Raw genomic sequence first — 27405 nt, forward strand, 5'->3', positions numbered from 1 at the left:
CCTGTTGCACTATTCTACCGTGTCTTGTTTCCACTCTCACAACTACAGAGTACCAACGAGGACACAACATCCTCCGGTACCAAAACTATGAGAGAGCTCCTTGTGGTTTAGTTGGATACCACATCACGCAGTGATAAAACTTATTGATCCGATATGTCACCGGCTCTTCCGGTTGAGGGAGCATTCTAGCATTTGTACAAGCCCCTTATGTGCAGGCCGTTATGTACAGTAATACACTATGTACATCTTATGTAAATGAGAAGTGCATCCTAAGAGTATCATCAGGATACAGAAAATGGAAAATACAAAACCAAAGCCACCAGGTGGTTACCGCTTGCTACAGTAGGTACTGGTCGACAGCCCTTACCGTGCTTCGGCACCTGACCTGGTAACGCAAAGCCTCCCTATGCTAGAAAGAAAAGAAAACCACAAACGCCGTGAGTGTCCCAGCCACAACGAATGAGCAAAAGAAACCGCTTATGCCGCCTGCCCACCGCCAACAAGTCTTTGAAGCGCGTCCAAAAGTGCCCGGCACATGGAGCCCTGTCCGCAAGTGTCACCAACCCCAGCCCCAGCCCCAGCCCCGGCGCCAGTCTCGGCCTCACCGGCACCAGTACCGGCACCAGCACCAGCCGTTTGCGGCACGAAAACCGCCCATTCGCCCACCATGTTGGCGACCGTAAGCGTCAGCTCATTCTCCTCGACCTCAAACTCGAGCTCGCCCTCGCCAAAGACAAAGCTGTTTGCCTCGGTGCAGAAGCGCGCGACTTGGCCCGTGCTGATGTCCAGCGTGCCTGTTGATGATTTGTGTCAGCATCGTCTGGAGCACATAGGTTTAAGAGACAAGGGGTAACGAACTGTTAGCGTTGAGGATATAGTCGATCTTCTGCAGTGTCAGGCCCTCGGCGCCGCCGTCGAGAGCAACGACGTACGAGACCGGCTCCAGGGCGACAAAGCCGGCGGGCGGCGCGGCCGGGTTGGTGTTTTCGGTGACGGTCAGGACGCGGGCGTCTTGGTTCTGGAACTCGACTTCGAAGCGGCCGTTGGTCTTTAGCAGCAATCAGAGAACGTTAGCGAGGCGGAATCGTGGGAGATGACGGTTATTCAGACTTACGCCCGGTGGAAATAGAGTGTCGGTTTTGACATTTCCCCCGCCTAGGTTGACGGCCTCCCCAAACTGAGCCTCCTGCTCAACCTCGTTCTCCTCGCCGGCTTCTCCACCGCCCTCTCCACCGCCCTCTCCACCGCCTTCCCCGGCGCCGGCGCCGGAGCCAGCCCCAGTGCTTGCTGTGGCACCTGCCGCTGCCGATGTTGTGGTGGCCCCAGCGCCCGCTCGCGCAATTGTTGTTGTTCTAGAATCGGCGGCTACTACTAGGGCGGGGCGGGCAAGAACCGAAAGGAATTGGGTGGCGAGAAGGATGCTGCATGAGAGTTTCATCTTGACTCGCCGTGGTGAAGGCGGGGCGTCTGACGAGTTCCAAAGAAAGGAAGGAAATAATAAACAAGAGAAGCTCCGATTGCAATAAGCACAAGTCTGATGTAACGAATGTCTTTACGGAATGGAGAAGAACCAGTAGAAAGAAGGAATGAAACAACACCTCCAGGGGTCGATTGATATTGATGAAAGATAAGGAACGATCTACGTCAATGGATCAGACGATGGCGTCCTGTACTCTTATACATCTGATCGTGTAGAGGAGCCCATCAGAACAGAACGCTTGTGGCCTAGCATCGAAACGACGCCAAGGACAAAAGGTCTGAGATGGCCCCCTATGAAGAAACACTTGGTTCCCATCGCTTCTTGTATCTAGCATTGACTCAGCCACACCATTTGATGATAGAGTGTTGCGAAGCGGTAACGTGTAAGGGCACGTTTCGCATCCGCTTCGCTCGTCCTTAAGATGGAGGGGCTGGCGTGGAATCCGGGGTCTCATATGGCTAGCTCTCATACAAAGGACACGCCGCTACCATGTGTCCTAGCGTGACAAGAATACTATCAGGTTGCCTGTGGCTTCTGCTGGTAGACGGTCGCCCCTGATATCCATGGGAGGGTTTGGCGGGGCCGGGCCAACCCTCAAGGGGAAGGTTTAGCCTGAACCTGCCAGTCGACGTGGTTAAGCAATGCTGCCCCAGTTTTCGACCAATGCTCATTGGGCCTGAGGCTGGCAGGGGCTCCGCCGGCGATTTTCTCGGCGTCGGTACTGCGTATTGGTACGTCTCGGCATCTTGATACCTTGGTGCGGGAACCCCAGGCCCCTTATTGGGCTCGCCGGAGTGTGAGATGAGAAGAAAGCACATATTGATCACTTCAACCGACCTCTAAGTTAGCGTTCAGGGTTGCCAGGGTCGGAATGGTATCCAATGCTACCTTCTCCGAGCCCCTAACCCCCTGTCGATTTTGCGGTCCATTGGGTGTTGACAAGGCGAGATGGCAAGAGGGTCACATCAAGCCTTGATGCGATGTCGATCCTCGGTGGATAACCAGCCATGGCTGTGCACAGGTTCTAGCAATGCAGTCTTCGTACGACATCTCGAGACTCGAGACAGGGCTAGAAATCCATAGGATGAACAGGAGTTCCGAAAACAGCACGCGCCTCCGGCGGTAAAACCCCGTCGCACACTCCTGAGATTCGAAGCAGGGGTGGCTCAGCATCTGTGGGCAGTCCGTCAGTTAACGTCACCCGCCGCGTTGCGGATGCTGGGGCATAATTGAGGCGGCGCTAGCATGCGGGATGTAGCGGCAAAAACGAGGCGACAGGCCGGCACAGGTTCCCTAGGATTCCCGGATAACGCTGCAGATTGCGTGGTTGTTTGATGTTTCGGTTGTGAGCCTCTCTTGAATGGACGGTTGCGATGAGGCTGGTGCCTCGGAGCCAAGAATGTAACATGCTCTCGGTTCCGACTGCCCCTGCTGAATGCTCCGGCTCAACATGCACTTGTTGGGCCGCGTGCCAGGCCAGCCGCTGGTCAAGCAGCAGCCAGTGAGCTTGGCTCACTTGGCCCGCAGGTCATCTCAACTGTCCGACCTTTCTTGGCCTCGCGTTTAGGGGCTGAGCAGAAACCGAGGGGAAGGTTACGTAGGGTGGGGAGTGCCGTGGTGCGGAATGTCCCAGAGTGCAAGCAGTTGAAGAACTGGCAGCGCTTGGGTGCAAAGCAACTGAGACGGCCGGTTTGTCCTTCTCTTGGATGATTAATACCAGTTTGCCCTCTGTCCGGAGTAGAAAATGTGATCGAATGTATCAAGCCTTGGCCTGAGAGCGCCACATGTTCGGTAAATTGAGATTTTATCAAGCAGGCCTTTCTAGCAAGAGGTCGTGTGCTCCAGGACCCGCCAACGTCAAACCCCAAAAGGCCCACGCGGTACGGGGCCAAGCGGGGCAGCAGGCGCGGGCCTATTAGCAACCTATGGCGGGGGTCGCCCCCGGGCGCCTGCTGCGTTTCGGGTTTCTTACCCCTGCTCCACTTCCGACGGTCGATCAGTGTCTGATCGGCTTCCTGATCAAGCAATCTCTGGATGTCGAGTTCCCATCCCAAAGAGAAAACCACCTTGAATGTGGGGTTGCCATTGGCTCTGCCTTGTCTTGGCGGCTATCTGTCTCACCATCCCCCGTCTGATACAGCTGCGCCTGGGACGCTTCATGCAACAGAAAGGTCTTCAGCGCGCCGACCGTTACCGAGATCGGGTTCTGAAAGCGCGTACGCTACCCGTGATGGAGCGTCTGGTGAAGTACGGAAGGGTCAGGGGTCAAGAGCTTGTTTTGCTCAGAAGCCACTGCCTTTGCCCCAATGTATGAGAATAACCCCCCGAGCCTACCAGTGTACGACTCTTATTACCCTGGCTTGGCGCCATTGTGTTGGGGAGAAGATCACTGCTCTGTTCTCTCCTCCTTCTCTTTCGTTTTACTTCTTCATTTTTTTTTTCCTAAAGGGCAGCCGGTCTGCGATCTCGGCGTTTGTTTGGTTCTTCCTCTTCATGATCCCTTCCCTTCGTTGTTCATTTTCCTCTTCGTAATCGGACAGGGACCGACCCACAAGCCCAAGGTTGCCCTCGCCAAAGATAACATTATGAGGGTGACAGGCCCGACGCTCCGCCGGCGGAACCATGCATGGCTACAGATGAGAAGCCGGGAGAGAGTCGCCAGGCGACTGGCCCAACGTCAGGAGGAGGCTGACGACGAGAACGACGCCGACGAAGAGGCCGAGTCTTCTGACGATGCCCTTGACGTCGACAGTTCAGGCGACGAGTCAGACGATGCCATCGACTCTGACGACGAAGCCGACGAAAACGGCGGGATCGCGCCTCCCGCTCCCGGCACTACAAGCGTGGGTGCCGGCGCGGGAGTGCAAATAATAGGCACGAGACCGACAGTTACACCCTTGCCTGCCGCAGGAGTACGAATCATCCCAGGAAACACCCTCTCAGCCGAGGACGGGATCGAAGAAGGGGTCGAGACCGAGACTGACGGCGAGGAGTCGGCTGATGAGACCTCGTCCCCGTCTCCAGGGGCTCCTGCAACTGCGACAACGACTCGCACCATCGAGTCATCGTCTCAACCGACCCTTTCAACGACGTCCCTCCCAATCGCATCATCAAGCAGCAGCTCTGGCCTCGATGAGCTTGTGACATCGCTGACGGGGACGGCGCCCGTGGAAATGTCGACCTTGTCGCTGACACCAATCGTATCAGCCACAAACGGACCCTCACTTACTGTGCCAGCAACTGGCGCTGCGCAGACCGGAGACCTGGAAGTAATACCTGCTGACAGCCAGGCGGACCAGCAAGGCGAAGGCCTCGGTGGGTCTCCCTCGGCGCAAAGCGGCGTCGACGTCGGAGCTGCGGCGGGTATCGTAATAGGGGTTCTCGGTACGTTACCCCGTAAACCAAGGCGCTTCGTTGAGCCGTGCAGCTAACACCAGCCAGCTTTTATCGGCCTGCTCATCGGCGCAGCATTTTTCTGGAGAAAGTGGCGTCGTGACCGGGGCCTCCCATTCCTACCGTTCAGGGGCGACAAGCTAGAGGACAAGCCATACTCACCCGATATTGGCGGCCCAATCCCCGGCGGAATTGGCATTCACGACCCAACCAAGACCAACACCAAGATCATGGACGAACTCATGACGGCCGCGTACGCCGCTGGCGGTGATAGAAACGATATGGAAGGTGCCTTCCTTGACGAAAAGGCCTATGCGGCGCTAGGGGGGTCGTTAACACCGCAGACGTCGAAGCCAGTGGTCGAGTGGCTGGATGATGTCAAGTCACCTACACAGCCCAACGGCCCCGAGATACCACCGTCTCCGTCCGTGCCGCCTTCGGCCACGCTGCCGCGTCCGGGCCTCCCTATGTCTAGCGGTAGGATACCGGAGCCGCCGGGACCGGCATATTATGGAAGGGATACCATGACGACGGATACCACAAACACTAGTGTTCGCTGGTATGGCTGATGGAGGTTGCTCTTCCGGGCGTGGGGTATATCGCAAGTGAGGACAGGTCGGGAGCTTGGCGTCGGGACTGTTAACCGTGTCGTGGCGTTTTTGTGGGCTCTCAGGGCGTTGCCAGCGAATGTACCGAGACTTTTTGTAAGACCGTTCCGCTTGGCTTAGATCGACGGGTTAGATACTGTTACTTGTATTTATACGTGTGCCTAGTTACATGTTCTGCTGAGGGGCAGCCCGGTTCCCCACTATGCCGGGCATCACGTCATGGATTGCGGCCGCGATGTGCAGCGACTGGTTTTCGAGCAACTGACACAAATCTCCATCCCTAAATTGCCAAACCTCAATCCCGTCCGAATTTCATGCCGATCGTCCGCCTACCAAAGTGCATCCTCACGTCAACACCCAAAGTCCCATTCACTGGCATCACGGTCGCCCCTCCGAGGAGATTCAGGGCCCCCCACCCAACCACCGCAGCCAGCACGTTGACCAACCAGCATGTCGACCGTCGACACCGAGCTGCACCCCCACCCCACCGGCGCCGCGGCCGCCCTCGCAGAGGCCCATAGCGCCCCGGACCCGCTCAAGCTCTACGGCGGCTGGTTCTGCCCCTTTGTCCAGCGCGCATGGATCGTCCTGGTCGAGAAGAAGATCCCCCACCAGTACGTCGAGATCAACCCGTACCGCAAAGCGCCCGACTTCCTGGCGCTGAACCCCCGGGGTTTGGTCCCGACCCTCGCGCTGGAGGATAAAGGCAAGGTGCAGGCGCTGTACGAGAGCACCGTCGTGTGCGAATACCTCGACGAGGCATTCGCTGACGAGGCGCGCCACGGGCCGAGGCTGCTCCCCTGGGGAGAGGGGGACGAGTATGAGAGGGCGAGGTGCAGGCTGTGGATCAATCACATTGCCACGAGGGTGGTGCCTGGGTTTTATAGGCTGCTGCAGCACACGCCGGAGAAGGAGTATTCTATTGAGGAGGTCAGGGAAGAGTTTCTGAAGGGTCTGAGGGACTTTGCGGGTGAGATGGTGAGGGCGGGTGGTGATGGGCCCTGGTTCCTGGGGGCGAGGTTTAGTCTGGTGGATGTCATGCTCGCGCCGTGGGCGAAGAGGCTGTTTTTGATTGACCATTACAAGCCCGGCGGGGTGGGGATCCCGAAGAAGGGGGAGAGGGGAGAGCATGAGGCGGTCTGGGCGAGGTGGGATAGGTGGTTTGAGGCGGCGGTTGAGAGGGGGAGTGTGAAGGCGACCTGGAGCGATGATGGGAATTATATCGACGTGTATAAGCGGTACGCGGAGGACAAGACGCAGTCTGAGGTAGGACGGGCTACGAGGCAGGGGAGGAGTTTGCCATAGGGGATTTCTGCTCTCGTTAAGTTGGGTGGATGCAGTAGTAACGGGAGATGTACGGCTTGCAGCAAAGAGCTCGCCTTATCAGGACGAGGTTCTACATTAGACTGATCAGCCGACGGCTTGATTACAGGTACTGTCGCCTTCTAAAAACACTAGTATTTGCCTTTGTGAACCCCAAACTGTGACTAAATTGGCGCTACACCCGTATTAGCCTGGACCTACCTCCTATACTCCACGTTCACCAACTGCTTCTGAAGCTGCGTGGTGCATTGGCCCCTTTCTGCGCATATGAAACAAAGATACCCAAGTTATGTAGTCCTGTGTCATCTCACAGCTCCCAACAAGGATGCCAGAAGTACAGACCAGTCACCAACGCTATATCATTAACCCTAACCCTCCTTCACACCTCTCCACCGACCACTCACGCCGAGTGAGCAATCTCTTCTCCCTGATAGGGCAGTGACTGGAGCTTGTCACAGTGGGAATGTGATGTGACAACGATCAACCAGCATCTTCGACAGCGGTGGTACCTTCTCTTCAATACTTGTCCGACTCCTTTCCTTGCTCCCGCTTCTCACCTCACAAATTGTGATTCTCACCTCACTCCTTGAGCATTTCACCGATTGTCGCGATTGGCTCTCATATTCATCACCAGTGTCTCATCTGAGCCCCCTCCCCCCTCAAAACTTGTCGGCACAGCCGCAATCCTCCAAGATAGGCCGCCGACACGGATCTGGGCCCCGCCCGCGTGTCCTGGGAAAGCATCTCGACGACCTCGGCGACCTTGAGCATTTTGGTGACTTTGACGACTTTTGTGTGCAAGGGAAGCGCAAGAGCTCAAAGCCAAAGAAGAAGCCCAAGCGGAACAAACGCAAGATGGGCCAAGAGCAATCCGTCGTGGGCGACGACACGCCGCCCTATACGCTGTCTGAGCGCAGCCTCGCCGCCGTCGCAGAGTACATCAAGTCGGGCCGGGCGCGGCGCATCGTGGTCATGACGGGAGCAGGTATCTCGACTGCAGCAGGAAGTGCGTTTCCTCTCAAATCTCACTCACCATCGCCGTTCGTCTGACTAACCCCCACCCCCAGTCCCCGACTTCCGATCCCCAGAGACAGGCCTCTATGCCAACCTGGCCGCGCTCAACCTCCCAGAGCCCGAAGCCGTCTTCGACCTCGCCTTTTTCAAGCAGAACCCCGCCCCTTTCTACGTCCTCGCCAAGGAGCTGTACCCGGGCAACTACCGCCCGACCATCTCGCACGTCTTCATCAGCCTGCTAGCCTCCAAGGGCCTGCTGCACCAGCTCTTCACGCAGAACATTGACTGCCTGGAGCGCGCCGCGGGGATCCCCGCCGAGCGCATCGTCGAGGCGCACGGCAGCTTCGCCACGCAGCGCTGCATCGAGTGCAAGACGCCGTTCGACGACGCGCTCATGCGCGAGCACGTGCGGAGGGCAGAAGTGCCGAGGTGCGCGCGCAAGGGCGAGTGCGACGGGCTGGTCAAGCCGGACATCGTTTTCTTTGGGGAGGCGCTGCCGCGCGCCTTCTTCGAGCTGAACGGCATGGCCGCCGAGGCGGATTTGATTCTTGTCATGGGCACGAGCCTGCAGGTGCACCCTTTTGCGAGCCTGCCGAATCTGGCGGACGAGTCGGTGCCGAGGGTGTTGTTCAACCTGGAGCGGGTCGGAACCTTGGGTACGCAGGCGGATGACGTGCTCGTGCTCGGCGACTGCGATACCGGGGTGAGGAAGCTGGCGGATGAGCTGGGGTGGAGGGACGAGTTGGAGGCGAGGTGGAGGGAGCTCGTCGGGGAAGAGGAGGCCCAGAGGCAGTTGCAGGGGCCCCAAAAGAGGGTAGCTGCGCTGCAAGACGAGGTGTCCAAGTTGGCAGACGAGGTGGAAGAGGTGCTGCATTTGCAGGAGAAGGAGGCCGAGGAGGACAAGGGCACCGCGCGGCATGAGGGAGATGCGATCAAGGACGTCGCCGTCGAGGCGGCTCCTGGGACAACACGGATAGCTGAAGAGCAAGCAGCGACGGAAGCGGCCGACGAGCCGCAGCCAGACGGCATGGACAAGCCGTCAGGAACCGGGACAGAGAGCCTGACAGAACATGAGGAGAAAGTGAACAACCGTGATTCTACAAGCAAGGCAGCTCTGTGAATAGATGTTTGATTAGCGTTACTTGATATGGGAGAAACTTTAGCACTTCAGAGCTGTAACTGTGTCCATGGCTTATAATACAGTTTTGAATGTACTCTACCTCAGGCGATAGATAGGCCCCTGACTTAAAGTCCTAACAGTGTTTCGGCGATCTGCTTTGCCAACCGCGACTGTTCGTGCATATCAAGACATCTTATCGCAGATGTCGTCCTATGAGTAATAAGTGAAGTCCAAGGCTATGCTTGCAACATTCAATTGTGCGTAATTAGCCATCCAATGTTTTTGCCTTTCAGACACTATACAGCGCACAACAAAGAACACTCTACAAACTTCACCGTACAAAGGGCTTGTTTGGTGTCTATCTATGTACTGGATTGTTTTGGCTTCATTGTCGCAAGTGAATTTTACAAGTTGACTATGGTACCCAAATATAAGACAGCCGCTCTCCAACTGAGAGCTTCCAATTCCTCTTTCAACCCACGGGAAGTTCTTATGCTAACGGTACAGTCAGGCAACTCAGACTCAGGAGCACCTAGAAGACCAAAAGGGTGAACGCTGAAGCTCCTTAGCTTCGTTCGACTAACTGGAGATGCAACAACACGCCAGGCCTCAACACCAGCACCGGCCTAAGAAACCCTTCAAGGTCGGGGTCCGTTCCACTCGTCCCTACAGGCCAAAACAGGGGGGGATACCGCTCAAGATGGTGGTCTCCCGCAAACGACCACTGACGCCGGTTGTCCCACCCTGCAAGCGGAGCGGCGAATATCCATCCGTATTCAACCACAACGACAGCGACGAGTACGAGTCAGAGGACAGCGAGGACAGCAGCAACCCGATTGCTCTCACATTCTGCCGAAACCCCCCTACGCAGACAATCCAGTCTTCAGGAAGCAAAAGCGGATCAGATACCAAGAAGAAGTCCCGACCCGTCTCTTTGCTGACCCGGGGGTTACGGCGCCTCGGTCTCCGCCGTACAGAGACGCCTGCCGCTTCTGGGCCGGTGAAGAAGCTACAGCCCGTGACAGTCGTCCAGGCCAAAGCCAAGACCAGCCCGCTCACCGTCACGGGGGAGATCAGCGTAGCGGGAGCAACCGACCCCATCAGCATTAAGTGGGCGGACGAGGCGGTCGCTAACCACCCCGAACCACTCCCCAGACAGGCTCGTCCCAAAGGCAAGAAGACCAGGGCCGCTGCCGGTGCCGCCGCCGGTGCCGGCGCAGGCGCGAAGCCCATCGCCATCCCGCTCCCGCCTCTCCCGACCAACTTCGACCCCAACGCCCCGCTCGCCCTCCTGCCGAATCTCGGCCCCAAGATGCGCCGGATCCTGGCCCAGCCGCGCTACCGCAGCCACTACCGGGACCTGTACTACCAAAAGGCGCAGTCGGACGCGGCGGCGTGGCGGACGGCGCTGGCGAACGACCGCGCGGCCGTTGCGCGCGCCGGCCCGATGGGCCCCGAGCGCACCAGGTCCGACGTCGCCTACCTCGGCGAGGACCGCGGCTGGGCGTGCTGCAACTGCGGCGCGGACAACTCCAGGTTCGAGTTCTTGTGCTGGTCTTGTGCGGCGCACTCCAAGGGCCCGTGTTGCGATATTGTCGGGTAAAGGCGGCCGGCGGTTGTTAGCCCCCTTCGGCCGGGGGTTTTTCTTTTTCTTTTTCTTTTTTTTTTTTGGGGGGGGGGGGGGGGGGTGAAGGAAGAAGGACGGACCGATTTAGGGGCGGACGGTTGACGAGGCGAGGTGTGCTTGTTGCCACTACTTAACGTGCGATGAGAGTCGGAGAGAGAGAGAGAGCAGGTGAGTGAGTGTGTAAAGTGATGGCACCCGTGACACCTGACGTGGGGATTGCATGTGTTCGTGAGAACCAAAGACCCCCGGTGAGTGTGCGTGATTGCTTGCATACTGACCGTTATGGACAGGGGATCCTGAGCTGAGAGCTAAGGTGAGGATCATCGCGGTGCTTGCCCACGCATGAGTTGAAAGTGGCTTTGCTTGCTGAGTGAAGTTGACTGACTGATGTTAGATGTTCTTTTGCTTTCTGGTGTTTGGGAGGCCAACGTTGTCGGCTAATGCTTGCTTGTATAAACTGATATATGTGCAAGGTGCCGGGATAGATTAACGACCGTCAATGTGCGATAGAGATGTGAATCCCATATCGGTCTGGTCATAGATACTTAATAAACACCATTACCCGTAGAACATTTTCCTATTTCTGGTTTGGCCTTTTTTTTTTTTTTTTACCAGTTGTATTTTTTTTTCCTGAGGCATGCTATCATCGCAGTTCCAAGAAAATTGGAGCGGTTAACTCTCACCTCTTCCAACACCTTGCCGCTTGTCATGTTGTAGAATCGGTTTAGCTGTACCAGGGGGCTGTCAAAACGGCTGCTGTGAGAGACGTGCGCGCGGTACATTTCCTGCACGCACAGCACAAAGTTATGGCATGTCTTTTAACCAGATCAGATAAATGATGCAAGTCCTATTCCTCATTCACGTCAATAACCAACCTAAGATAGCTGATCGTTGCATTTCTTTCCGCGCTCACAATGAACAGCGCAACAGCCTTCCTAACGAGACACCCTATACTTGGAGGAAACATGTTCAAGTTTAAGAGGAACGCAACGCCGATCCTGCCCCATCAATGGTCAAGCGCACCCTCTGTCCCCCCCCCCACTGGTCCAGCCTGTCAAAACTCCAAAGGCGTGTGATTGAACAAAGAAAACAGGACAAAACGAAAATGAGACGAAAGGGAAGAATGTACATGTATCAGGTTGTTTTGACGGCTGACGTAAAAATGAGAGACAAGGCGCGCTCGGGCTTCCTCCACTGAAACGTCAGGAACCTAAGAAGACAAAGGAAAGATAAAGGAAAAATCCGTCTTGTAATACCGTCGAATTCGTCGTCGTCCCAACAGTTAAGTAGAACTGTGCAAGAAGGGGCAAATGAAAAAGTATTAGGGGTTGTTCTCGTCGTCCGTCATAACATAAAATGCATCGCCCCGCCATGCCCTGCTATGCCACTGCGTTTTAAAGAAACTCAGCAACCAATTGCGGACTCTTGACTAGCGGTCCAGCCTCGGCTGTGGCTGCCAGCCATTGAGGTATGCCATCAGGCCCATCCCGAAGAGAACAACCCCGATCATGGACGCGTAGGGTAGCGTCTGTAATAGTTTCGGGTCCTGCTGTCCCTGGACCGCCAGGGCGCCCCCGCCAGCCTTGATGGTGTTTGCCCGCGAGAGCGTGGGCGCGTCAGAAACTTCCTCGTTCGCAGGGACGTCGGTCTGGGTTTCTGCCTCGACGGCGCTGCCATTCATCCCCGGCGCCGACTTCTCCTCTAAATGCTTGTCCCGGCTCGAAACACGCCGCCTACCCTTGGACGCCGACCGGGACTCCCTCTCCACCGCTCGCCGCTTCTCGTCTTCGTCGCGCTGCTGTATCTGACGCACCATCTCGGCTAACGTCTTGCGGTCGGCGTCCCGCTCACTCTCTGCCTTCTCCGCCCGCAGCCTGAACGCCTCCAGTTGCTCCCTCAGACTGTTCATCTCCGACGCCATCGAGTCTATGCGGGCCTGGAACGCCGCGGCGAGTACCTCGGTCTTGTCTGGCTGAGATGGGGAGTTTTCTAGCTCAGCGGGCTCGGACGGCAATTCGGCCTCGGGGTTCGGGGGTTGTTCGGCCGGAGGGTCGAATGCCTTGTCTAGCTCGGAATGGCCATTGACTAACGGCACGTCGGCCGAGCCATTCATCTTGGAGTGACTGCTCTCTTCCATCTTATGCACCATGTCTTCGGCATATAACCGAGCCTCGCGCTCCTTTGCCAACGTCTCTTCAAGATCCCGCACCCTCGCAGTGTGGTTGTCGAGTTCCTTTTTGGCACTGTTTAGTGCTTCGGTGAGCAAGAGTATCTGGTTAAGGCTGTTATCCTGCCGGATAGGCGAGGTGTTGGCCGGCTTTGGCCGCTCTGTCGTGGCTCGTTTCAGCGACGGCACGTCAGAAGATCCGGGCCGGGCTGCATCGGGCTTTTCTGGCAGCGGCTGTGAAGGCGGGGGGGCCGGGGGTTCGGAGAAGCGGGTTTTGCCGCCATCGGATCGGAAGGAGATATTGCCATTGGGAATGTGAGTTTTGGGAGGATCAGAAACTTCGGGCTTTTCTGCGTTCTTGATGTCGTCCTTGGACAAGAGCGCATTGATGAACTGGCTCGTTCGAGCAAGATCCTGGTTCTGTAGCCGTGCATTGCGCATCTCGGCCTGCGACTGTGTCAACGTCGATCTGCGTAGGGGCCTCGGGACGATGACTTACGTGGAGTTTCTTGACAATATGCTCCGTCGTTATAGGGTTCAGCCAAAATTGTCGCTGTTGGGCTATTGTATTCATCTGCCCCGTCATGTTACCAGGCGGCATGCGGTTTGTGCCAGCAACAGAGGGCTGGCTGCCGGCTCTTCCCCTGGCGGGCGGGCCGCCCAGGGAGAGCATCATCCCGTTGCCTGAAGGATCGAGGTCCCCAAAGTTCATCTCCAGCACATTTGTGGCAGGCGTGACGAAGCCCGCGTGCTCGACCTTGGCGGCGACCTTGTGGTGTACGACTGTCTTTTGGTCTTCACTGACAATGTCGATTCCAAGCTCGAGGTGGTCCTGGGTCTGCAATTCGTGGGGCTCGGATTCCCTATTCTCGGGCGACAACCGCGTCCCGTTCACGAAAGTGCCGTTTGAGGATTTGACGTCCCGGATCCAGATCTTACCGTTGTTGTCGGCCCATATCTCAGCATGCTGCCTGGAGAGGACCTTGCTGTCGAAGAAACCATTGACGGGGGTAGGGACGGTTTTGGCGTTCGTTTGGCGTCCGATTCGGAGGGTATCTGGGTAAAAAGGGACCGAAATCGTCTTGCGCTCGAAACTGCCATTGAGGGAAAGTAGGCAAAGGACTGGCTGCCGTCCCGAGCCCATCCCGTCGGTGCCGGGACGGCCGAGCCCGCCTTGGCCTACGAGCTGGTTCTGCGGCGTGAGAAGTGACTGTTGCTGGTGCATTGACGAGGCGCCATTGATGCCGTTTACCACCATGAGGGCGCGACCGCCTGGCCCCTTTGGGTAATCGGGTGCCGTGTCGGATTTCCCATTGGGCCATGGCGCCTTCGCGGTCGGCCGCTTACGGGGTGTCGGATTTGGCCACCCGCTCGCGTCTCCCGCCGCGGGCATCGAGATGCCGTTTGCCTGCGAGCTGGCATTGGATGTGACGGTCGATGTCGAGGAGGTGGAGGATGTCGACGACACCGATGACGAAGAGTTTGTGCGTTGGAGGGTCTTTCGAGGCATGAACATGGTGATTCCTCTGCCGTCGTCCGCGTTGATCGAATTCAGCGCCTGACCCCCATTAATCCATCCCGGCCGATTGAGATTCGCAAAGCTAGGAGGACTCGCAACGGCAGTCATGGGGAAGGCGCGGCGGGAGGTAGACGAGCGAAGCGGCGGCCGACGACGACGACGGGGGCGAGGATGCCGAGGGGAGGGAGCAGGTGCTGGCGTGCTGCCGGTCGTATTTGCATTCGTGTCCCGCTCAGCAGAGTGCTCGGCAGGAGCAATGTGATTGCTCTCTCGGAGTGGGGCCCACTCTCAGCATTCAGAGGCGTTCGCGACCGGCTGTGGTGGAGTTTGACGAAGATTAGCACTGACGTCGCAGCCGGTTCGAACCCGCCGACGGGGGAGCGCGACAGACACAAAAAGACCTGGGAAAAAAGGCCGGAAGGGAGCCGACAGCAAAGAGGCAGGCTGCTGTAAAAGTAGGCCACGCACCTTCTAACAACGATGCAATGCCTTCGGTCGGTTCCGCGGTGGCACGGTTAGGTATGCGACGACACGGGGAAAGTGAGGTTTGACGAATTTTGAGCGACGTTCTCTTCTTGGTTTGGGGCTCTAGAAGAGCGCTTAGCGAGCGAACGGGGGCCAGAGGGCGGCCTGCGCGCCGCGCCCCTGCTCGACTCGCCGTCCTTGTCTGCCCACTTTTCCCTCTCTCGCCCTCCTGATTTGCAGGCCCTGACACCAGCTCTGTGACGACTTTTAAACCAACAGCCCTTTGCTCTACCAACACAGGGCTCGCACTGATCTGGTCTCCTACGAGCCTAGGCAATTAAGATAATATACCTCGGTTCCTTGACGTGGCCAACTTCTCTTTCCGCTGCCTCCTGAAGCCAGTCACGTGAGCTTCGAATTCGAAGAAAGGACAGGAGTCAAAAACTGTGGCACGAGCGCCCGTCATCTGCCCCGCGTCTCCCGGTTTGGCGCTACAGAAGTACGGGGAGATCTGATATCGGGGACGGGATCTGGTTCGGCACAATGAACAGAAACAGCGGGGTTGTCTGCTTGTGAACTGGGATACAAGTATTAGACGCGTACGTGGAGTTTCGCATGCATTTTACAGTACGTCAGCAACTGTATGATAGATATGGCAATGCCGTCGTAGAAGTACTACGTTATCGGCCTTGCTAAGATTTTCTCCAACGCTAAAAGGGAGGTGTCCCGTGCTCCCGGGCATGCTTGAGCTTTTTTGAGCTTCGCGCCCCGTGCGTCAACATTTGCCCGCGGCAACTTTCCCGGACTCGAGACTTGCATCATAAGGTACCAGCACCGCAGTCAGCCAATTTTCCCGGCGACGCTCGCAGGTTGTCGGTTTCTTTCCAATCCAGCGCCCTTAGATCCGCCACAATGCCCCCCCCTCCTAGCCATCCCGGCATGGCCGGCCCGTCGAATTTCGACAAATGTATGGCACCTCGAGAGTCTGCGCAGAGAGTGCAGATCATGGCGTGGGCGTGGAGCTAACCATGTCGCAGTCAAGATGGGAGCCATGATGGGTGGCAGTACGTTCTCTTTTTGCGCCATTCACCCCTCGTCACGTTCGTGCGCAGCTAACTTTTGCCTCACTCAGCGGTCGGCATGATTATCGGCTTCATCTTCGGTACGGGCCTCTGTTTCGCTGGAGAAGAGTCGACCTGACATGGATGCTAGGAACCGTCAACATCTTCAGATATGGAGCTGGCCCCAATGGTATAATGCGGACACTCGGCCAATACATGTTAGGTTCTGGCGCGACATTTGGGTAAGCGGTCGTCTCGCCATGTCGGAGTGGACACTCGGCCGTTGACACTTCCCGTCCAGCTTCTTCATGTCGATCGGCAGCGTGATTCGGTCGGACGCCTCTCCCATGGTCCAGGAAGCCTACTTCCGTGCCCAAAGACGCCCCATTATCATGGCTGCGCAGGCCTTCCGCCCATACCAGCCGGTCCGCCGTTCCTCTGACAACTGACTGCGCAATCCCACATGTGGCCTTGATCGAGAATATATCCGCACTCGACCAGTGTGTGGCGTAGCGGGAAGAAGATGATGATGTGATTCATAGGTTGTACATACGGCTTGAATGGGACGGCGTTTGGGAGGGCAGAGAACATCCATCTCCAGATGATGTGTTAATACAACATGACTTAGCCATGTTCGCGGTTTCGCTGCCTCCGGACGGTGTCTCACGGATGTGATCAAAGACCCCCAGGCTCTGCGACAATCAGTCTGCCATACTTACGGCCAGGCCCGGCGTTCGGCGTAGTTAGCCAGAATGCTTCCCGTTCTTCCATGAACTGGAGCCAATCCTGCGAGATCGGCTGACGAGACCTTGGAAAGCCTGGATGAACCACGGTGTCGGCTTCGACTTGCTAAGGGAATACCGTCCGCTAGAGAAAGGGGTCTTGGTCAAAGCGCCTTTTGTGAGACGGTACTCGTCCTCGAGGACTGGTCGCCGACGTTGGACCGCTTGTCCCGCCGTCTGCCCGTATCGCTCGGTGGCCGGCCTGGTGAGCCAAGTGCTTCTAAAGAGCAGCCAAGCTGCGCTGAAATCCGAGTGACGTGGAACAAGACCCCCCAGCGAAGTGAGACAAAGATCAGCATCCGGTCCCGCAGGAGTCGGCCCTCGATGGGAATGCTCTGTGCGACACAACATCCAATTTTATCGGGGATGATTTGAGCTATCCACTGAGTTCAGGATAACCAGGCCGGATCTCTATCTCGGCACTAAGCACGCAACTGACGTTTTCAAGAACATGCATGCCTCCAGCCGCAGTCCGCGGCTGATAGATGAGGCGATGCTTACAACGGAACAATGTCGCCGACTGCTATGCGAGCTGCAAAGCGACGCGCGTCCATGCTACATGGAAACAGAAGCACGGCATACGAAGGGGCTTGCTGGCGTGGCTCTTGCAGTCGTTCGGGGCCGCGGGGTGGATGGTCTCGAGTCCGGCTCTGGCCCGGATCTCATTCGCATTTCCGGCACAGGGAAAGCAACACATCGGTTTTAACCAAAAACCTGGGAGGGCGCGTTTGATGGACCACGTTCTATTATCAGCTGGCGTTCGGCGGTATTATCGATGGCTCAGTGTGTTCGCGTTCCCTCCCTTGTCGGATGGTTAACACGCAACATCCGGTCGAGCTAAGACCTCCACAGTCGACCCCAGAGTCCTTCCCGACAACAGGTCCCGAAGCTTCAGGTCTACTGCCATCGGATCGACGACGAGATGCCGCTGACAACGAGTCCCAGAGTCAATCTTCTCTTTTCTTCACGCAACATGCAATGCCCAACTCTCTTTGCCAGACGTGTTTTGTTTCCGTTTCCTTTCGTATGTTTATTCCCCCATCCCTTCTATGGGCATCGGAAATTTCGACGAGGATCGTCGCTGTATCGGATTTCCAGCGAGCCGTGTGTTTGTGAGGGGTCCCGCGACAAGCTTCTTCGGTTTTTGCTGCGAGTACTCCGGGCGTCACAGGGAGCGTCATGTCCATATCCAGCGAATGGCCCGTCGATCTTGTCCTGGCGCCAGCCTAACGGGCTCGGGGATCTCCGTCGGATCGGTCCTTTCCCTGGCCTTGGCGCTCGTTGCTTCGGGCGAATTCTTTTTTGTCTCAGAGAGCATGGCCTGCTCCTCGGCAGTACGTTAGTTGGCGCATAGCCATCACTGTTGAGCCGCTGACTCAAACCTGGGCCAATTTCCAATGTCTTGGAGCCTGCCTCTGGGCAGGCGCCGTGTTGCAACGCCAAAGAGCCAACAAGATAACGCCCTTGACAGGGATGGTCCGTCGTGGAAAAGAAGAAGCGGGCATGGCAATACCGGAGTCGATCACCACTCGGGCAACCCTGTCGCCGGCGACAGCTGTCTGCAGTGTGCGCTTCACAACATGCGGCGCTACAATCGGGGACACCCAGTGAGATATTTTCAGCTTACGAGTCTATGATCTTTCTCTGGCCCCCGGTCTTTTCTTCCTCCCCAGGACGTGTTTTATATCCGACTGTATCACCTGCAGCAGCGACGATCTAATGATCTTGAGTGTAGCGTGGGCTTCTCTCCAAATATTTCCTTCGCATCTGGCCTTGTTCTCGTTGGATCATATATCTTATCTACCCTTTCGCCTGGTCGTCCGCCATGGGCGTCGTAGGCAACGTTTTGAACGGCGTCGTCGAAGCTGCCACCTCAGCCCTTCACAGTTCGACGGGGACGCTGGCGCAAACCAAGACCAACGGGTTCGTGCAACACGGACCAGGCATTTGTCAAGAGATTGTTTTGACATAATTGTAGGGCGTCGCTCCTAGGGACTTTGCTATGCCCGGTCCTCTCCTTCTTCCTTTCTAACAACCCCCTCCCGGATGGCTATCCATGGGGTAAGCTGACCGATTATGGCAACAACGCGTATGCGGACTTCCCCCGAACTGGGGTGGTTAGACATTACGATTTTATTGTCAGCCGCGGGATAATAGCGCCGGATGGATACCAGCGGGACGTTCTCCTCGTCAACGGAGCGTTCCCGGGGCCGCTGATCGAGGCGAACTGGGGCGACACAATTGTTGTCGACGTACACAACAATATCACCCACCCAGAGGAAGGAACTTCAATCCATTGGCACGGCTTCCTTCAGCAAGAAACGCCTTGGGAAGACGGCGCTCCTGGTGTTTCGCAATGCCCCATCCCTCCAGGAACGAGCTACCGGTATGAGTTTATTGCCAGCCTGTACGGCTCGTCCTGGTATCACGCCCACTACTCGGCGCAGTACTCCGGCGGTGTGGTCGGGCCCATCGTTGTTCATGGGCCCACGCAAGAGAAGTATGATGTTGACCTCGGCCCAGTCATGTTGAGCGGTGAGTCCATTCTCGTCCGGCATCGAAGAACGAACCTCTAAAAGAGGCTCCGGCACAGATTGGTATCACAGTGAGTACTTCGATATTATCGAGGAAATGCTCGCTCCGAATGGCAGCCTCATGGTATATTCCGACAACAACTTGATCAATGGCAAGATGAACTTTGACTGCTCGGCTGTTGCTCCTGGCGACACTACTCCTTGCTTCGACGGCGCTGGCATTTCCAAGTTCAGCTTTCAAACGGGCAAGACACACCGTCTGCGTCTGATCAACTCCGGTGCCGATGGCGTGCAGCGCTTCTCGATCGATGAGCACACACTTACAGTAATAGCCGAAGACTTCGTGCCCGTAAAGCCGTACAACACGACGGTCGTGATTCTGGGCGTTGGCCAGCGCGCCGACGTACTCGTCGTGGCCAATGCCGGCCGCTCAGATGCGGCTTTTTGGATGCGATCGAGCCTCACATACTGCTCGGCAGCGAACCAACCCAATGCACTGGCTGCCGTCTATTACGACCAGGCTGACACAACCATGACACCCACCAGCAGAGCTTGGGATATCCCGAACCTGGGCGACTGCGCTAACAGGGATCTCCGCGAGACTGAGCCGCTGTATCCAATAGCGCTTCCTGAGCCCACATTTACGCACGCCATGGACATTGAAGTATTCACGAATGCGTCCAACGTCATGCTGTGGAAGTTTAACGGCGTTTCTATGAGGGCTAACTACAACAATCCTGTGCTATTACTCGCCAACGAGGGCAATTTTAGCTACCCGGAGGAGTGGAACGTAGTAAACTACCGAAACAACGGGTCGGTTCGGATCGTTGTAAACAATAAGACTCCCGGGCCGTGAGTTCCATGCTCTCAATCTCTTCCCAGCAAGTTTGTTAACATCATGACAGTCACCCGATGCATCTCCACGGCCACAACTTTTATGTCCTTCACGAGGGGCCCGGAGCATGGGACGGCACTGTTATCCGCCCGGAGAACCCACACAGGCGTGACGTCCACATTGTGCGTGGCAATGGTCATCTTGTCGTACAGTTTGATGGCAACCCTGGTGAGTTTCCATCTCGTCGACACCGCCGCTTTTGTCCGAAGCTAATCAAGAACAGGTGTCTGGGCGTTTCACTGCCACGTTGTATGGCACGCCTCAGGCGGTTTCTTTGCTTCGCTCATTGTCGAACCTGAAAAAGTGGGTCAGATGCGCATCTCGCGGGATGTCGAGAAGAACTGTAAGGCCTGGGACCAGTGGTCGAAGCACAATGTTGTCGAGCAGATTGACAGCGGCACATGACAATTGTTTGGGTGCTGTCGCTTGTGCAGATGGAAGTGGGATTTGCAAGTGTGGAGTTCGGATACATTTCTGCTCTTCCTTAGCTGTCTATCATTTGGCACGGTAGTGGTTATTTAGATCTCGTATGATGGTGGAGTACTTGGGTATCTCGTCGACATAGGACTATCTTAACAAGTTGCAGCCATGAGTAGGTAGATAGCAACCTACCGGCCATTGTACAATACATGCTTTATGCCCGAGCCACGGTGTCAGGAGCTCTAAGCTCAACTCGCTGCCCGCTCGCGCACTCCGGGACGCCTGGGCCCGCATCCTCTTAATGAGCTGTTACGTCTGGGTCTAGCGATGGCCGATGACGCTACTTATCCTAGAAGCTCAACCGTTAACGCGGCATCGGCCCTTCTTCCACGAGTTAGTGGTGTCATTTGGGAGTGCTCCGTCCGTCAACTGCCTGGTACCAGTAGGCCCCATTTTCGGCCACCGGGTTTGTCGAACTGGTATGTGCACAGCTGAACATAGAGGCAAAGTGAATGTATGCCAAGGCAATGACAAGACTAGTGTCAGTATCCCCGTCCACCTTTCCGGCGATTATGTTACATAGATTGATCCAGTTATCGCACAGACCATTCTCAGGGGCATTGTTTACATCCTGCGAGAAACAGAATCTCTTCCACATCACGCAATTCCTTTAGTTACCCCATTCGCCCACCCAAACTGCGGGGTCCGAAGCTGGCTTACCACCGCCAAATAAGAGCCGTAATCGGGCATGAACCGCAATCCATGAGATTGTTGTTCCCACGCCCCCTCCAGTTTTAGGCAAGGCTTCTGGCCAACAAACCGGTTTCTGTACGTCCAACGAAAGAGACCCTAAGAAAGCGCGCTAAGAAGCGAAGTACCTCAGCCTAATTCACACTGTCCTTCCCTCAATTCCCCGTTCCTTGCGTGATAGATCGCCGGCTTGCAGCTGCAACCCGGACAGACAGCGCCGCAAGGCTGCGGCAAAGTCAAGCCATGGAAACGGACACGTGAACAGACATCCTAAGCTTACACCGGACGGGGAAAGGAATGCGATAGATCGGCAAGCACAAGAAGCTAACAAAAGACGCTAGCAATCCCGACCAAGGTCGAGTCATCCATGGTGCTGGAAGGATGAAAGCCTGAACCAGCCGCAAACCCACACCAAGTGCGATCCATGATGCGCGCAATAAAGGAAGACAAACAAGAGAAACTCCGCGGGGAACGGGACTCTCGGCTAACGACGGCCGGAGCGGAGGGCCGGTAAGCAGAATATGGCGAATAGCAACAACTCATCCATCCATGCATATGCCGTCCATCCGCCGTAGGCGCCGTGTAACCAAGTCAGCTCAGCTCGACGCTGCTGTAAGATCTTCGGTGCTCGGATTATGCAACAGGGAAACAACGTGACAGCTCGCGCATTGAGCGAGCCGTCCAGAACACGCGCAGCTGAGCGGTACCGAGCATCTGGGTACGGCACACGGACGGTTGGTGTGACGGGGCCGGTTGGCTTGCCAGCGTAGCAATCTGGCGTGCATCTGTCTGACCACCCTCATACGCTGCCTCCTCGGTAGTAGGATAGCGGCTGACGTAGGGCAGCAGGGACGATCACGAGGGCTGCCCTTTTGCGTCGAATGTAACCAGCACAAAAGTACCAGCCAACACCGGTACCCGCACCGCTCTATTCGCAGCCGGCAAGCTCGAGCCCAAAGTGAGAGGAGAAATAGGCACTTTCTCCATCTCGGAAAAGTGGCTGACGCCGGGTGCAAGCGAGGCGGCGGCGTGACGGCGTCGAGGCCCGTGTACCCGACACCTCCTGTAGCAGCCCCCAACTCTTGTTGGTCCATCTAGGCTTCTTTCGCCTTGGCGCATCCCGAAGCTTGACGCGGAAGGCCTAGCTGAGTGAGGACCGTCGACCGAAGCCTATTGCACACTTGCAGACATCGATCCTGATAGCAGCAGCACATCACTCAAAACGTTGCGAGACGCGCCTAAACGGCATTGGATCACTTACCGTTCGTGCCTTCTAGCTCCATTTCATTAGGTTGTCCGAGGCCCAGAGAGCTATGTACTGATACTTCGAAATCGATCTGTCATCTTGGGAGCAGTACTTCTGCTACACGGCTTCTGCATGTCTTTGGATTTGGTACTACTATCCCAGTTGGCCACCACATTTCATTTATTGAGCCATGAACGGGGTCTCACGATAACCTGAATTTTTCTTGGGGGGCCAATAACTTCCGGGCTCGGTGTCTATGAGCTGGAATACGACCTAGTATGCAGTAGTATTGGACACAGCGGCTACGGCCAAGAAGAGGAGTACTGGGACTCATTACCCTGCTATTCAACCCGGCAGAAACACCTTTCCTGCTTCGAATGCCGATAGTGACACCAATCTCGACTACTGCAACATTAATATTCAAAGCATGAACCGCCGGTGCACGTCAGGATAAGATTAGGTACATTAGCAGGAACAACAAGCCAATTGAACTATTCCTCCCAACGTAGCGACTATAGCCTCTTACTCCAACTGCTTCTCAGAAGATTCCTTCAAGTCATTACGCTTAGTATCTTTGCTCAGCATACCTCTTGAGCTGTACTGTTGTATCGTCACATCCGCCTTTAGGGAACGTACCTTGTATCTGGACCTACAGCTTGCCCGCCGATAATGGCCCAATTACCTTACTTAACGAGTTTGGGCAGACATGGCGATTACAAATATAATCTTAAGTCAGTGCCTTTCAGCTAGTAGCATACCCGGACTACGATATACCCAGAACCTAACAGTGCATCGCTCCTTGATGCATCAGCGTGCGCTATCTCATCGAACCTGTAGGGGTTTCCCATTCTGCTAGGGAACCGCAAGGCGTATAACTCCAAAGAAGATCGGGCACAGCCGATCGAGTATCTCCGCCACTTGCATGGCCCGTTCTCGAACCGCCTAAGGTACATATATGATTTCATCCTCGGATCAACTCCACGACGACCAAGTGCGGCGCGGGCGGGGCCCTGATGAGATCGGCCGCGTGCTTTTACGGCTGCCCGCGGACGATGTGACGCATCCCCCGTCACTGGCGTATCAAAGTACGCCGTAGTCAAACTACCGTCAAATGCGTTCCGTGAACCGAAGCAGCCCACATGCACCCACATACAATTTCGCCAAGCTTACTGCTGAGAGATACATTAGAGATATGCAAGTAAACGGCTCTCCCACATGCGCCGAGCGGGGATTGCCCGATTAGGCAATTACACGCCCTCCAGGGGCATCAAACATGAAGCTTCTGCTCAAGATTTTGGATTCGCAATCCCAAGTAGCTGCCTTTCTTAAAGGCCTATGAACAGCTATCTTGAAGCCATGCTGACACCTCAACTTGCGAGGACTCTGGAGCACTTCTTTGCGGTAACCTGTCGACGCTCTATCAAACCATCACAATGGCCACCACCACCACCTCAACCGCGGACAAACCGGTTCACGAGGGCAGCCGAACGGAAGAGTCCTCCATTCACTGGCGATACGAGAAAGATACGATAACCGACAATGCCCTTGTTAACCGCCCCGCCGAGCTGTCCACAACACCGACCGAGCTCGGCACATCCCCCACCACTGTCACCGGAACCGCAGGCGAGACCGGCAAGACCCTGTTCCTGGTCTTCATCACGCTCGCGCAGCTGGTCCAGTCGATCCCGCTGGGCGCGGGCATCAACTCGGGGCTGGCCATCGGGGCGTCGGTGGGGGCGTCGGCGGCGTCGTCGGTGTGGGTGGTGGCGTCATACCCGCTGACGCAGGGCGCCTTCGTGCTGGTCGGCGGGCGCCTGGGCGAGATCCACGGGCACAAGGCGGTCCTGACGGCGGGCGGCGTCTGGTGGGTCGTCTGGGCGTTCGCGGGCGGCTACGCGACCAACCTGGTGTCGGTGTGCCTCCTGCGCGGCCTGTGCGGCGTCGGCGGCGGCCTGATGGCCCCCAACATCGTCGCCCTCATCGGCGTCACCTTCCCCCCCGGCAGGAGGAGGAACCTGGGTATGGCGCTCTTCGGAGCCATGGCGCCCGTCGGCGCCGCCGGGGGCTCGCTTGTTGCGGCTGCGATCGTTCAGCTGACGCATTGGAAATGGCTGTTTTTTATGCTGTAAGTATTTTTGGGAGGGAGTAATCTTTTCTTTCACGGTAATCCTCCCTGCTAACAAACAGATACAGTGGTCTTCTTGGCGCGGTAGTCTATGGTATCGCAATTGCTTCGGTCCCAGCGGATGAGCCCGTTGATCCAAAGGGCAGTATCGACTATGGTGGTGCATATTTGGGAGTTGGCGGGCTCATTCTGTTCAATTTCGTCTGGAAGTAAGCGCCCCATTCCAACAATGGATCTAGTATTCCTGAGGCAACAGTACTAACTGACTTCCTCGTCTAGCCAAGCGCCTCTGGTTGGTTGGGCCGAACCGTACGAGATTGTCCTCCTCATTGTCTCGATACTCCACTTGGCCGCATTTGGGTACTGGGAATCGAGGGTTGCGAAAGAGCCCATTCTTCCCTTCAACATCTGGAAGAGCCCTTCCTTCGGAACCCTCATGGTTACAATCTTTTTCTCGTTTATGAGCCTGGGCATCTATTTCTGGTACATGAACATCTACATGCAGACTATCCGAGGGGATAGCCTGGTGCAAACGGGCGTGCAGTATCTGCCGCTCACGATCGTCGGAGCCATCAACTCGTTCTTTGCCGCGTGGCTGGTCCCCCGCCTTCCGGCACAACTCATCATCGGCGCAGGCTGTTTCGCAATGGTGGTCATCAACGTGCTGCTTGCAACTATCCCCGCGGACATCACCTACTGGGCGATGGCATTCCCTGCCATGTTTGTTTCGGCTTTCACGATCGACCTAATCACTACCAGCGCGCAGATCATTGCGAGTAACACGGTGCCCATGAAGCACCAGGGCGTTGCCGGGTCACTCGTCGGCACCTTGCTCAGCTACGGCATGAGCACCGGTCTCGGGTTTGCGGGCTTGGTGGAGGTCAACACGTTCGAGAACGGAACCAACTTGCTGAAAGGTTATCACTCGGCCGCCTATCTCGCTGTGGGCATGTCTGGGTTTGCGCTGCTACTATGCTTCTTCATTCGGATACCAAAAGATACAAGAGAGGGATGGGCGGCCGATGACGAGACAGCAGCCGCGAGAGCCCAGGTCTAGATTCCGAATATTTCCGGTCAGTCGTACATTCCTGCCTAGTCTTAGTACATACTTGCAGGTCATACACAACTTGTGTTACTTTCTGGTAAAGAGGATACCAGATATAATCTAGCCTATAGTTTGGTTGCCCGTAATCTTGTTAAGGAAGTAAAACTAGTATTTACAGAGCTGCAGGTCGAGTTATCTTTGTTACGCTGCTTGTATCGGAGGAAAATCTCTTGGCGCTTTATGACTGTAAAACTCTTGTACATGCGAGGAACCAAACGCTACACACTTTGTATAATGTTTCCTAATATACTGCTAAGCCGATTCATACTTATTTTCCTTGCGTTCCGCTGCTTTCGAACCCTGAAGGTATGAGATTTCTGAACCGAGCGGCATGGTAAGCATTGAGTCCGTCTCGTCCATAAAAGGTAGCATATAGCGAACCTCGTCGGCCCAAGTTATTATCCTTCTGAGCTTATCACGTTCTGCTCTTATCACCGCGTGCTCAATCCGTTCTTAAATTCAAAGTAAATGATATCCTGAAAGCAGTTCTCTCTTTACCCTCTCAGTGGACGCACCGCCGAGCCTACTACGATCTGAACGGCAACCGGTCTAACGACGGATGTCTCGACCATTGTGGTTGTCATTGCCGACCAACAGTTAAAGGTAGTATAAACGCCTTCAAATCCATCTCATCCAGGCTTATGTCCAGATCGACCTAAGCATAGCGTTCAACAATGGCTTGCACCTCCTCCTCAGTGAGTTCCTTGATGCCGAGCAGCTCATTGTCCGTCTTCTCGAAGTGTGCTCCATAGCCCTCACCCCAAATGGCCGCACTGATGAACTTCATTGCAAAATTTCTCGGGTCGGGATGCTCCTTCTTCAACTCAGCCCAGCCCTCAGCGAGGAGGTCATCAGTGCTGACCACCTCCTCCGTCCACTTCTCCCCAGGCGTCGCCTTCTTCCCCTTCTCGTACAGCGCCTTCAACGTCGTTGCGGTGTCGTGCACGTACACGGGTCGGTTTCTGGTCTCATCGGGCTTGCTCAGCACGGCCGCGACGGCCTTGCCAACGGTTGCTAGAGTTGTTGTGCTGAAGATGCGGTCGCCGCCGTCGTATAACACGGCGCGCCGATCCTTCACGCCAAGAACGAAACCCACCATGATGCCCCAGTCGAGAAAGGGCCCGTTGAGCACGATGGTGTAAGTCAAGCCTCCCGGCTGCGCGGCCTTATTCCGGAGCGCCTTCTGCACCGCAACCTTGTCGGCGTATACGGGCAACGTGGAAGTTTTTGGGTGCACCGTGTTGGAGCCAAAGTCGCTTGGGATGAAGCGTTTCACGCCGGCCCGCGCGGCTGCCTCTACGAGAAGCAGTTGCTTGGCGAGTGCCGCGGACGCGATCGTTGATACGACCGCATCCTGGCCAAGAAGCGCGGCGACTAGCGAGTCGAGCGAGTTGTAATCGACATGTACGACGCTGACCGACGCAGGAAAGCTGTGCGCGGAGCCGCCGGTGCGAGTGAGAACCGTTACCTGGAAATTTGCGACCAGGAGTTGCTGGAGGATAGCAGGACCGAGGTTACCCGACGCCTGTGAGATGTTAGTCATCACCTTGAAGACCAGGGACGTCGGTGGCAAGGCGGGAATACCCCGGCGAGTGCGACTTTGGTGATTTTGCCGCTCATTGTGAATTTGAGGTGCAAATGCTCGCGGAGAATTCTTCTGAGTGAGGTAGTTGGACTTGGAGAGAAGTGTGGTTGTTCCCGGGCCTTCTTACACTTGGTTGTGTGTTTAAATCCCGGTAGAGGAATACTGCACCGGCGTATTGTACAGTAG

General features: G+C 56.1%; 10 protein-coding genes across 10 annotated transcripts; 7 read left to right on the forward strand and 3 right to left on the reverse strand.

Annotated features, from left to right (window-relative positions):
• Positions 1-477: 477 nt before the first annotated feature.
• Positions 478-1438, reverse strand: MFIFM68171_01774 (uncharacterized protein; the record flags this gene model as incomplete). The annotated part of the gene is made up of 3 exons (XM_071057196.1): positions 478-794; positions 859-1048; positions 1115-1438. 3 exons carry the CDS (start codon positions 1436-1438, stop codon positions 478-480), a joined length of 831 nt encoding a protein of 276 aa, XP_070913297.1.
• Positions 1439-4065: 2627 nt separating this feature from the next.
• Positions 4066-5442, forward strand: MFIFM68171_01775 (uncharacterized protein; the record flags this gene model as incomplete). The annotated part of the gene is made up of 2 exons (XM_071057197.1): positions 4066-4864; positions 4922-5442. The coding sequence occupies 2 exons, from the start codon at positions 4066-4068 to the stop codon at positions 5440-5442; spliced, it is 1320 nt and encodes a 439-aa protein (XP_070913298.1).
• Positions 5443-5931: 489 nt separating this feature from the next.
• Positions 5932-6786, forward strand: MFIFM68171_01776 (uncharacterized protein; the record flags this gene model as incomplete). Its single annotated transcript, XM_071057198.1, has 1 exon — positions 5932-6786. One exon carries the CDS (start codon positions 5932-5934, stop codon positions 6784-6786), a length of 855 nt encoding a protein of 284 aa, XP_070913299.1.
• An 873-nt stretch (positions 6787-7659) lies between these two features.
• On the forward strand, positions 7660-8938 carry HST2 (Sir2 histone deacetylase Hst2; the record flags this gene model as incomplete). Its single annotated transcript, XM_071057199.1, has 2 exons — positions 7660-7810; positions 7872-8938. 2 exons carry the CDS (start codon positions 7660-7662, stop codon positions 8936-8938), a joined length of 1218 nt encoding a protein of 405 aa, XP_070913300.1.
• Positions 8939-9638: 700 nt separating this feature from the next.
• Positions 9639-10541, forward strand: MFIFM68171_01778 (uncharacterized protein; the record flags this gene model as incomplete). The annotated part of the gene is made up of 1 exon (XM_071057200.1): positions 9639-10541. One exon carries the CDS (start codon positions 9639-9641, stop codon positions 10539-10541), a length of 903 nt encoding a protein of 300 aa, XP_070913301.1.
• A 1453-nt stretch (positions 10542-11994) lies between these two features.
• On the reverse strand, positions 11995-14359 carry MFIFM68171_01779 (uncharacterized protein; the record flags this gene model as incomplete). Its single annotated transcript, XM_071057201.1, has 2 exons — positions 11995-13179; positions 13232-14359. The coding sequence occupies 2 exons, from the start codon at positions 14357-14359 to the stop codon at positions 11995-11997; spliced, it is 2313 nt and encodes a 770-aa protein (XP_070913302.1).
• Positions 14360-15628: 1269 nt separating this feature from the next.
• Positions 15629-16226, forward strand: MGR2 (subunit of TIM23 translocase complex; the record flags this gene model as incomplete). Its single annotated transcript, XM_071057202.1, has 5 exons — positions 15629-15683; positions 15754-15780; positions 15849-15878; positions 15929-16019; positions 16079-16226. 5 exons carry the CDS (start codon positions 15629-15631, stop codon positions 16224-16226), a joined length of 351 nt encoding a protein of 116 aa, XP_070913303.1.
• Positions 16227-18384: 2158 nt separating this feature from the next.
• Positions 18385-20393, forward strand: MFIFM68171_01781 (uncharacterized protein; the record flags this gene model as incomplete). The annotated part of the gene is made up of 5 exons (XM_071057203.1): positions 18385-18482; positions 18538-19094; positions 19153-19945; positions 19999-20156; positions 20212-20393. The coding sequence occupies 5 exons, from the start codon at positions 18385-18387 to the stop codon at positions 20391-20393; spliced, it is 1788 nt and encodes a 595-aa protein (XP_070913304.1).
• A 3444-nt stretch (positions 20394-23837) lies between these two features.
• On the forward strand, positions 23838-25586 carry MFIFM68171_01782 (uncharacterized protein; the record flags this gene model as incomplete). The annotated part of the gene is made up of 3 exons (XM_071057204.1): positions 23838-24529; positions 24592-24738; positions 24809-25586. The coding sequence occupies 3 exons, from the start codon at positions 23838-23840 to the stop codon at positions 25584-25586; spliced, it is 1617 nt and encodes a 538-aa protein (XP_070913305.1).
• Positions 25587-26289: 703 nt separating this feature from the next.
• Positions 26290-27254, reverse strand: MFIFM68171_01783 (uncharacterized protein; the record flags this gene model as incomplete). Its single annotated transcript, XM_071057205.1, has 2 exons — positions 26290-27159; positions 27219-27254. The coding sequence occupies 2 exons, from the start codon at positions 27252-27254 to the stop codon at positions 26290-26292; spliced, it is 906 nt and encodes a 301-aa protein (XP_070913306.1).
• Between the last annotated feature and the right edge of the window lie 151 nt (positions 27255-27405).

This window comes from Madurella fahalii, assembly GCF_045866475.1.
Source record: "Madurella fahalii IFM 68171 DNA, scaffold_1, whole genome shotgun sequence".
NCBI lineage: Eukaryota > Fungi > Ascomycota > Sordariomycetes > Sordariales > Madurella > Madurella fahalii.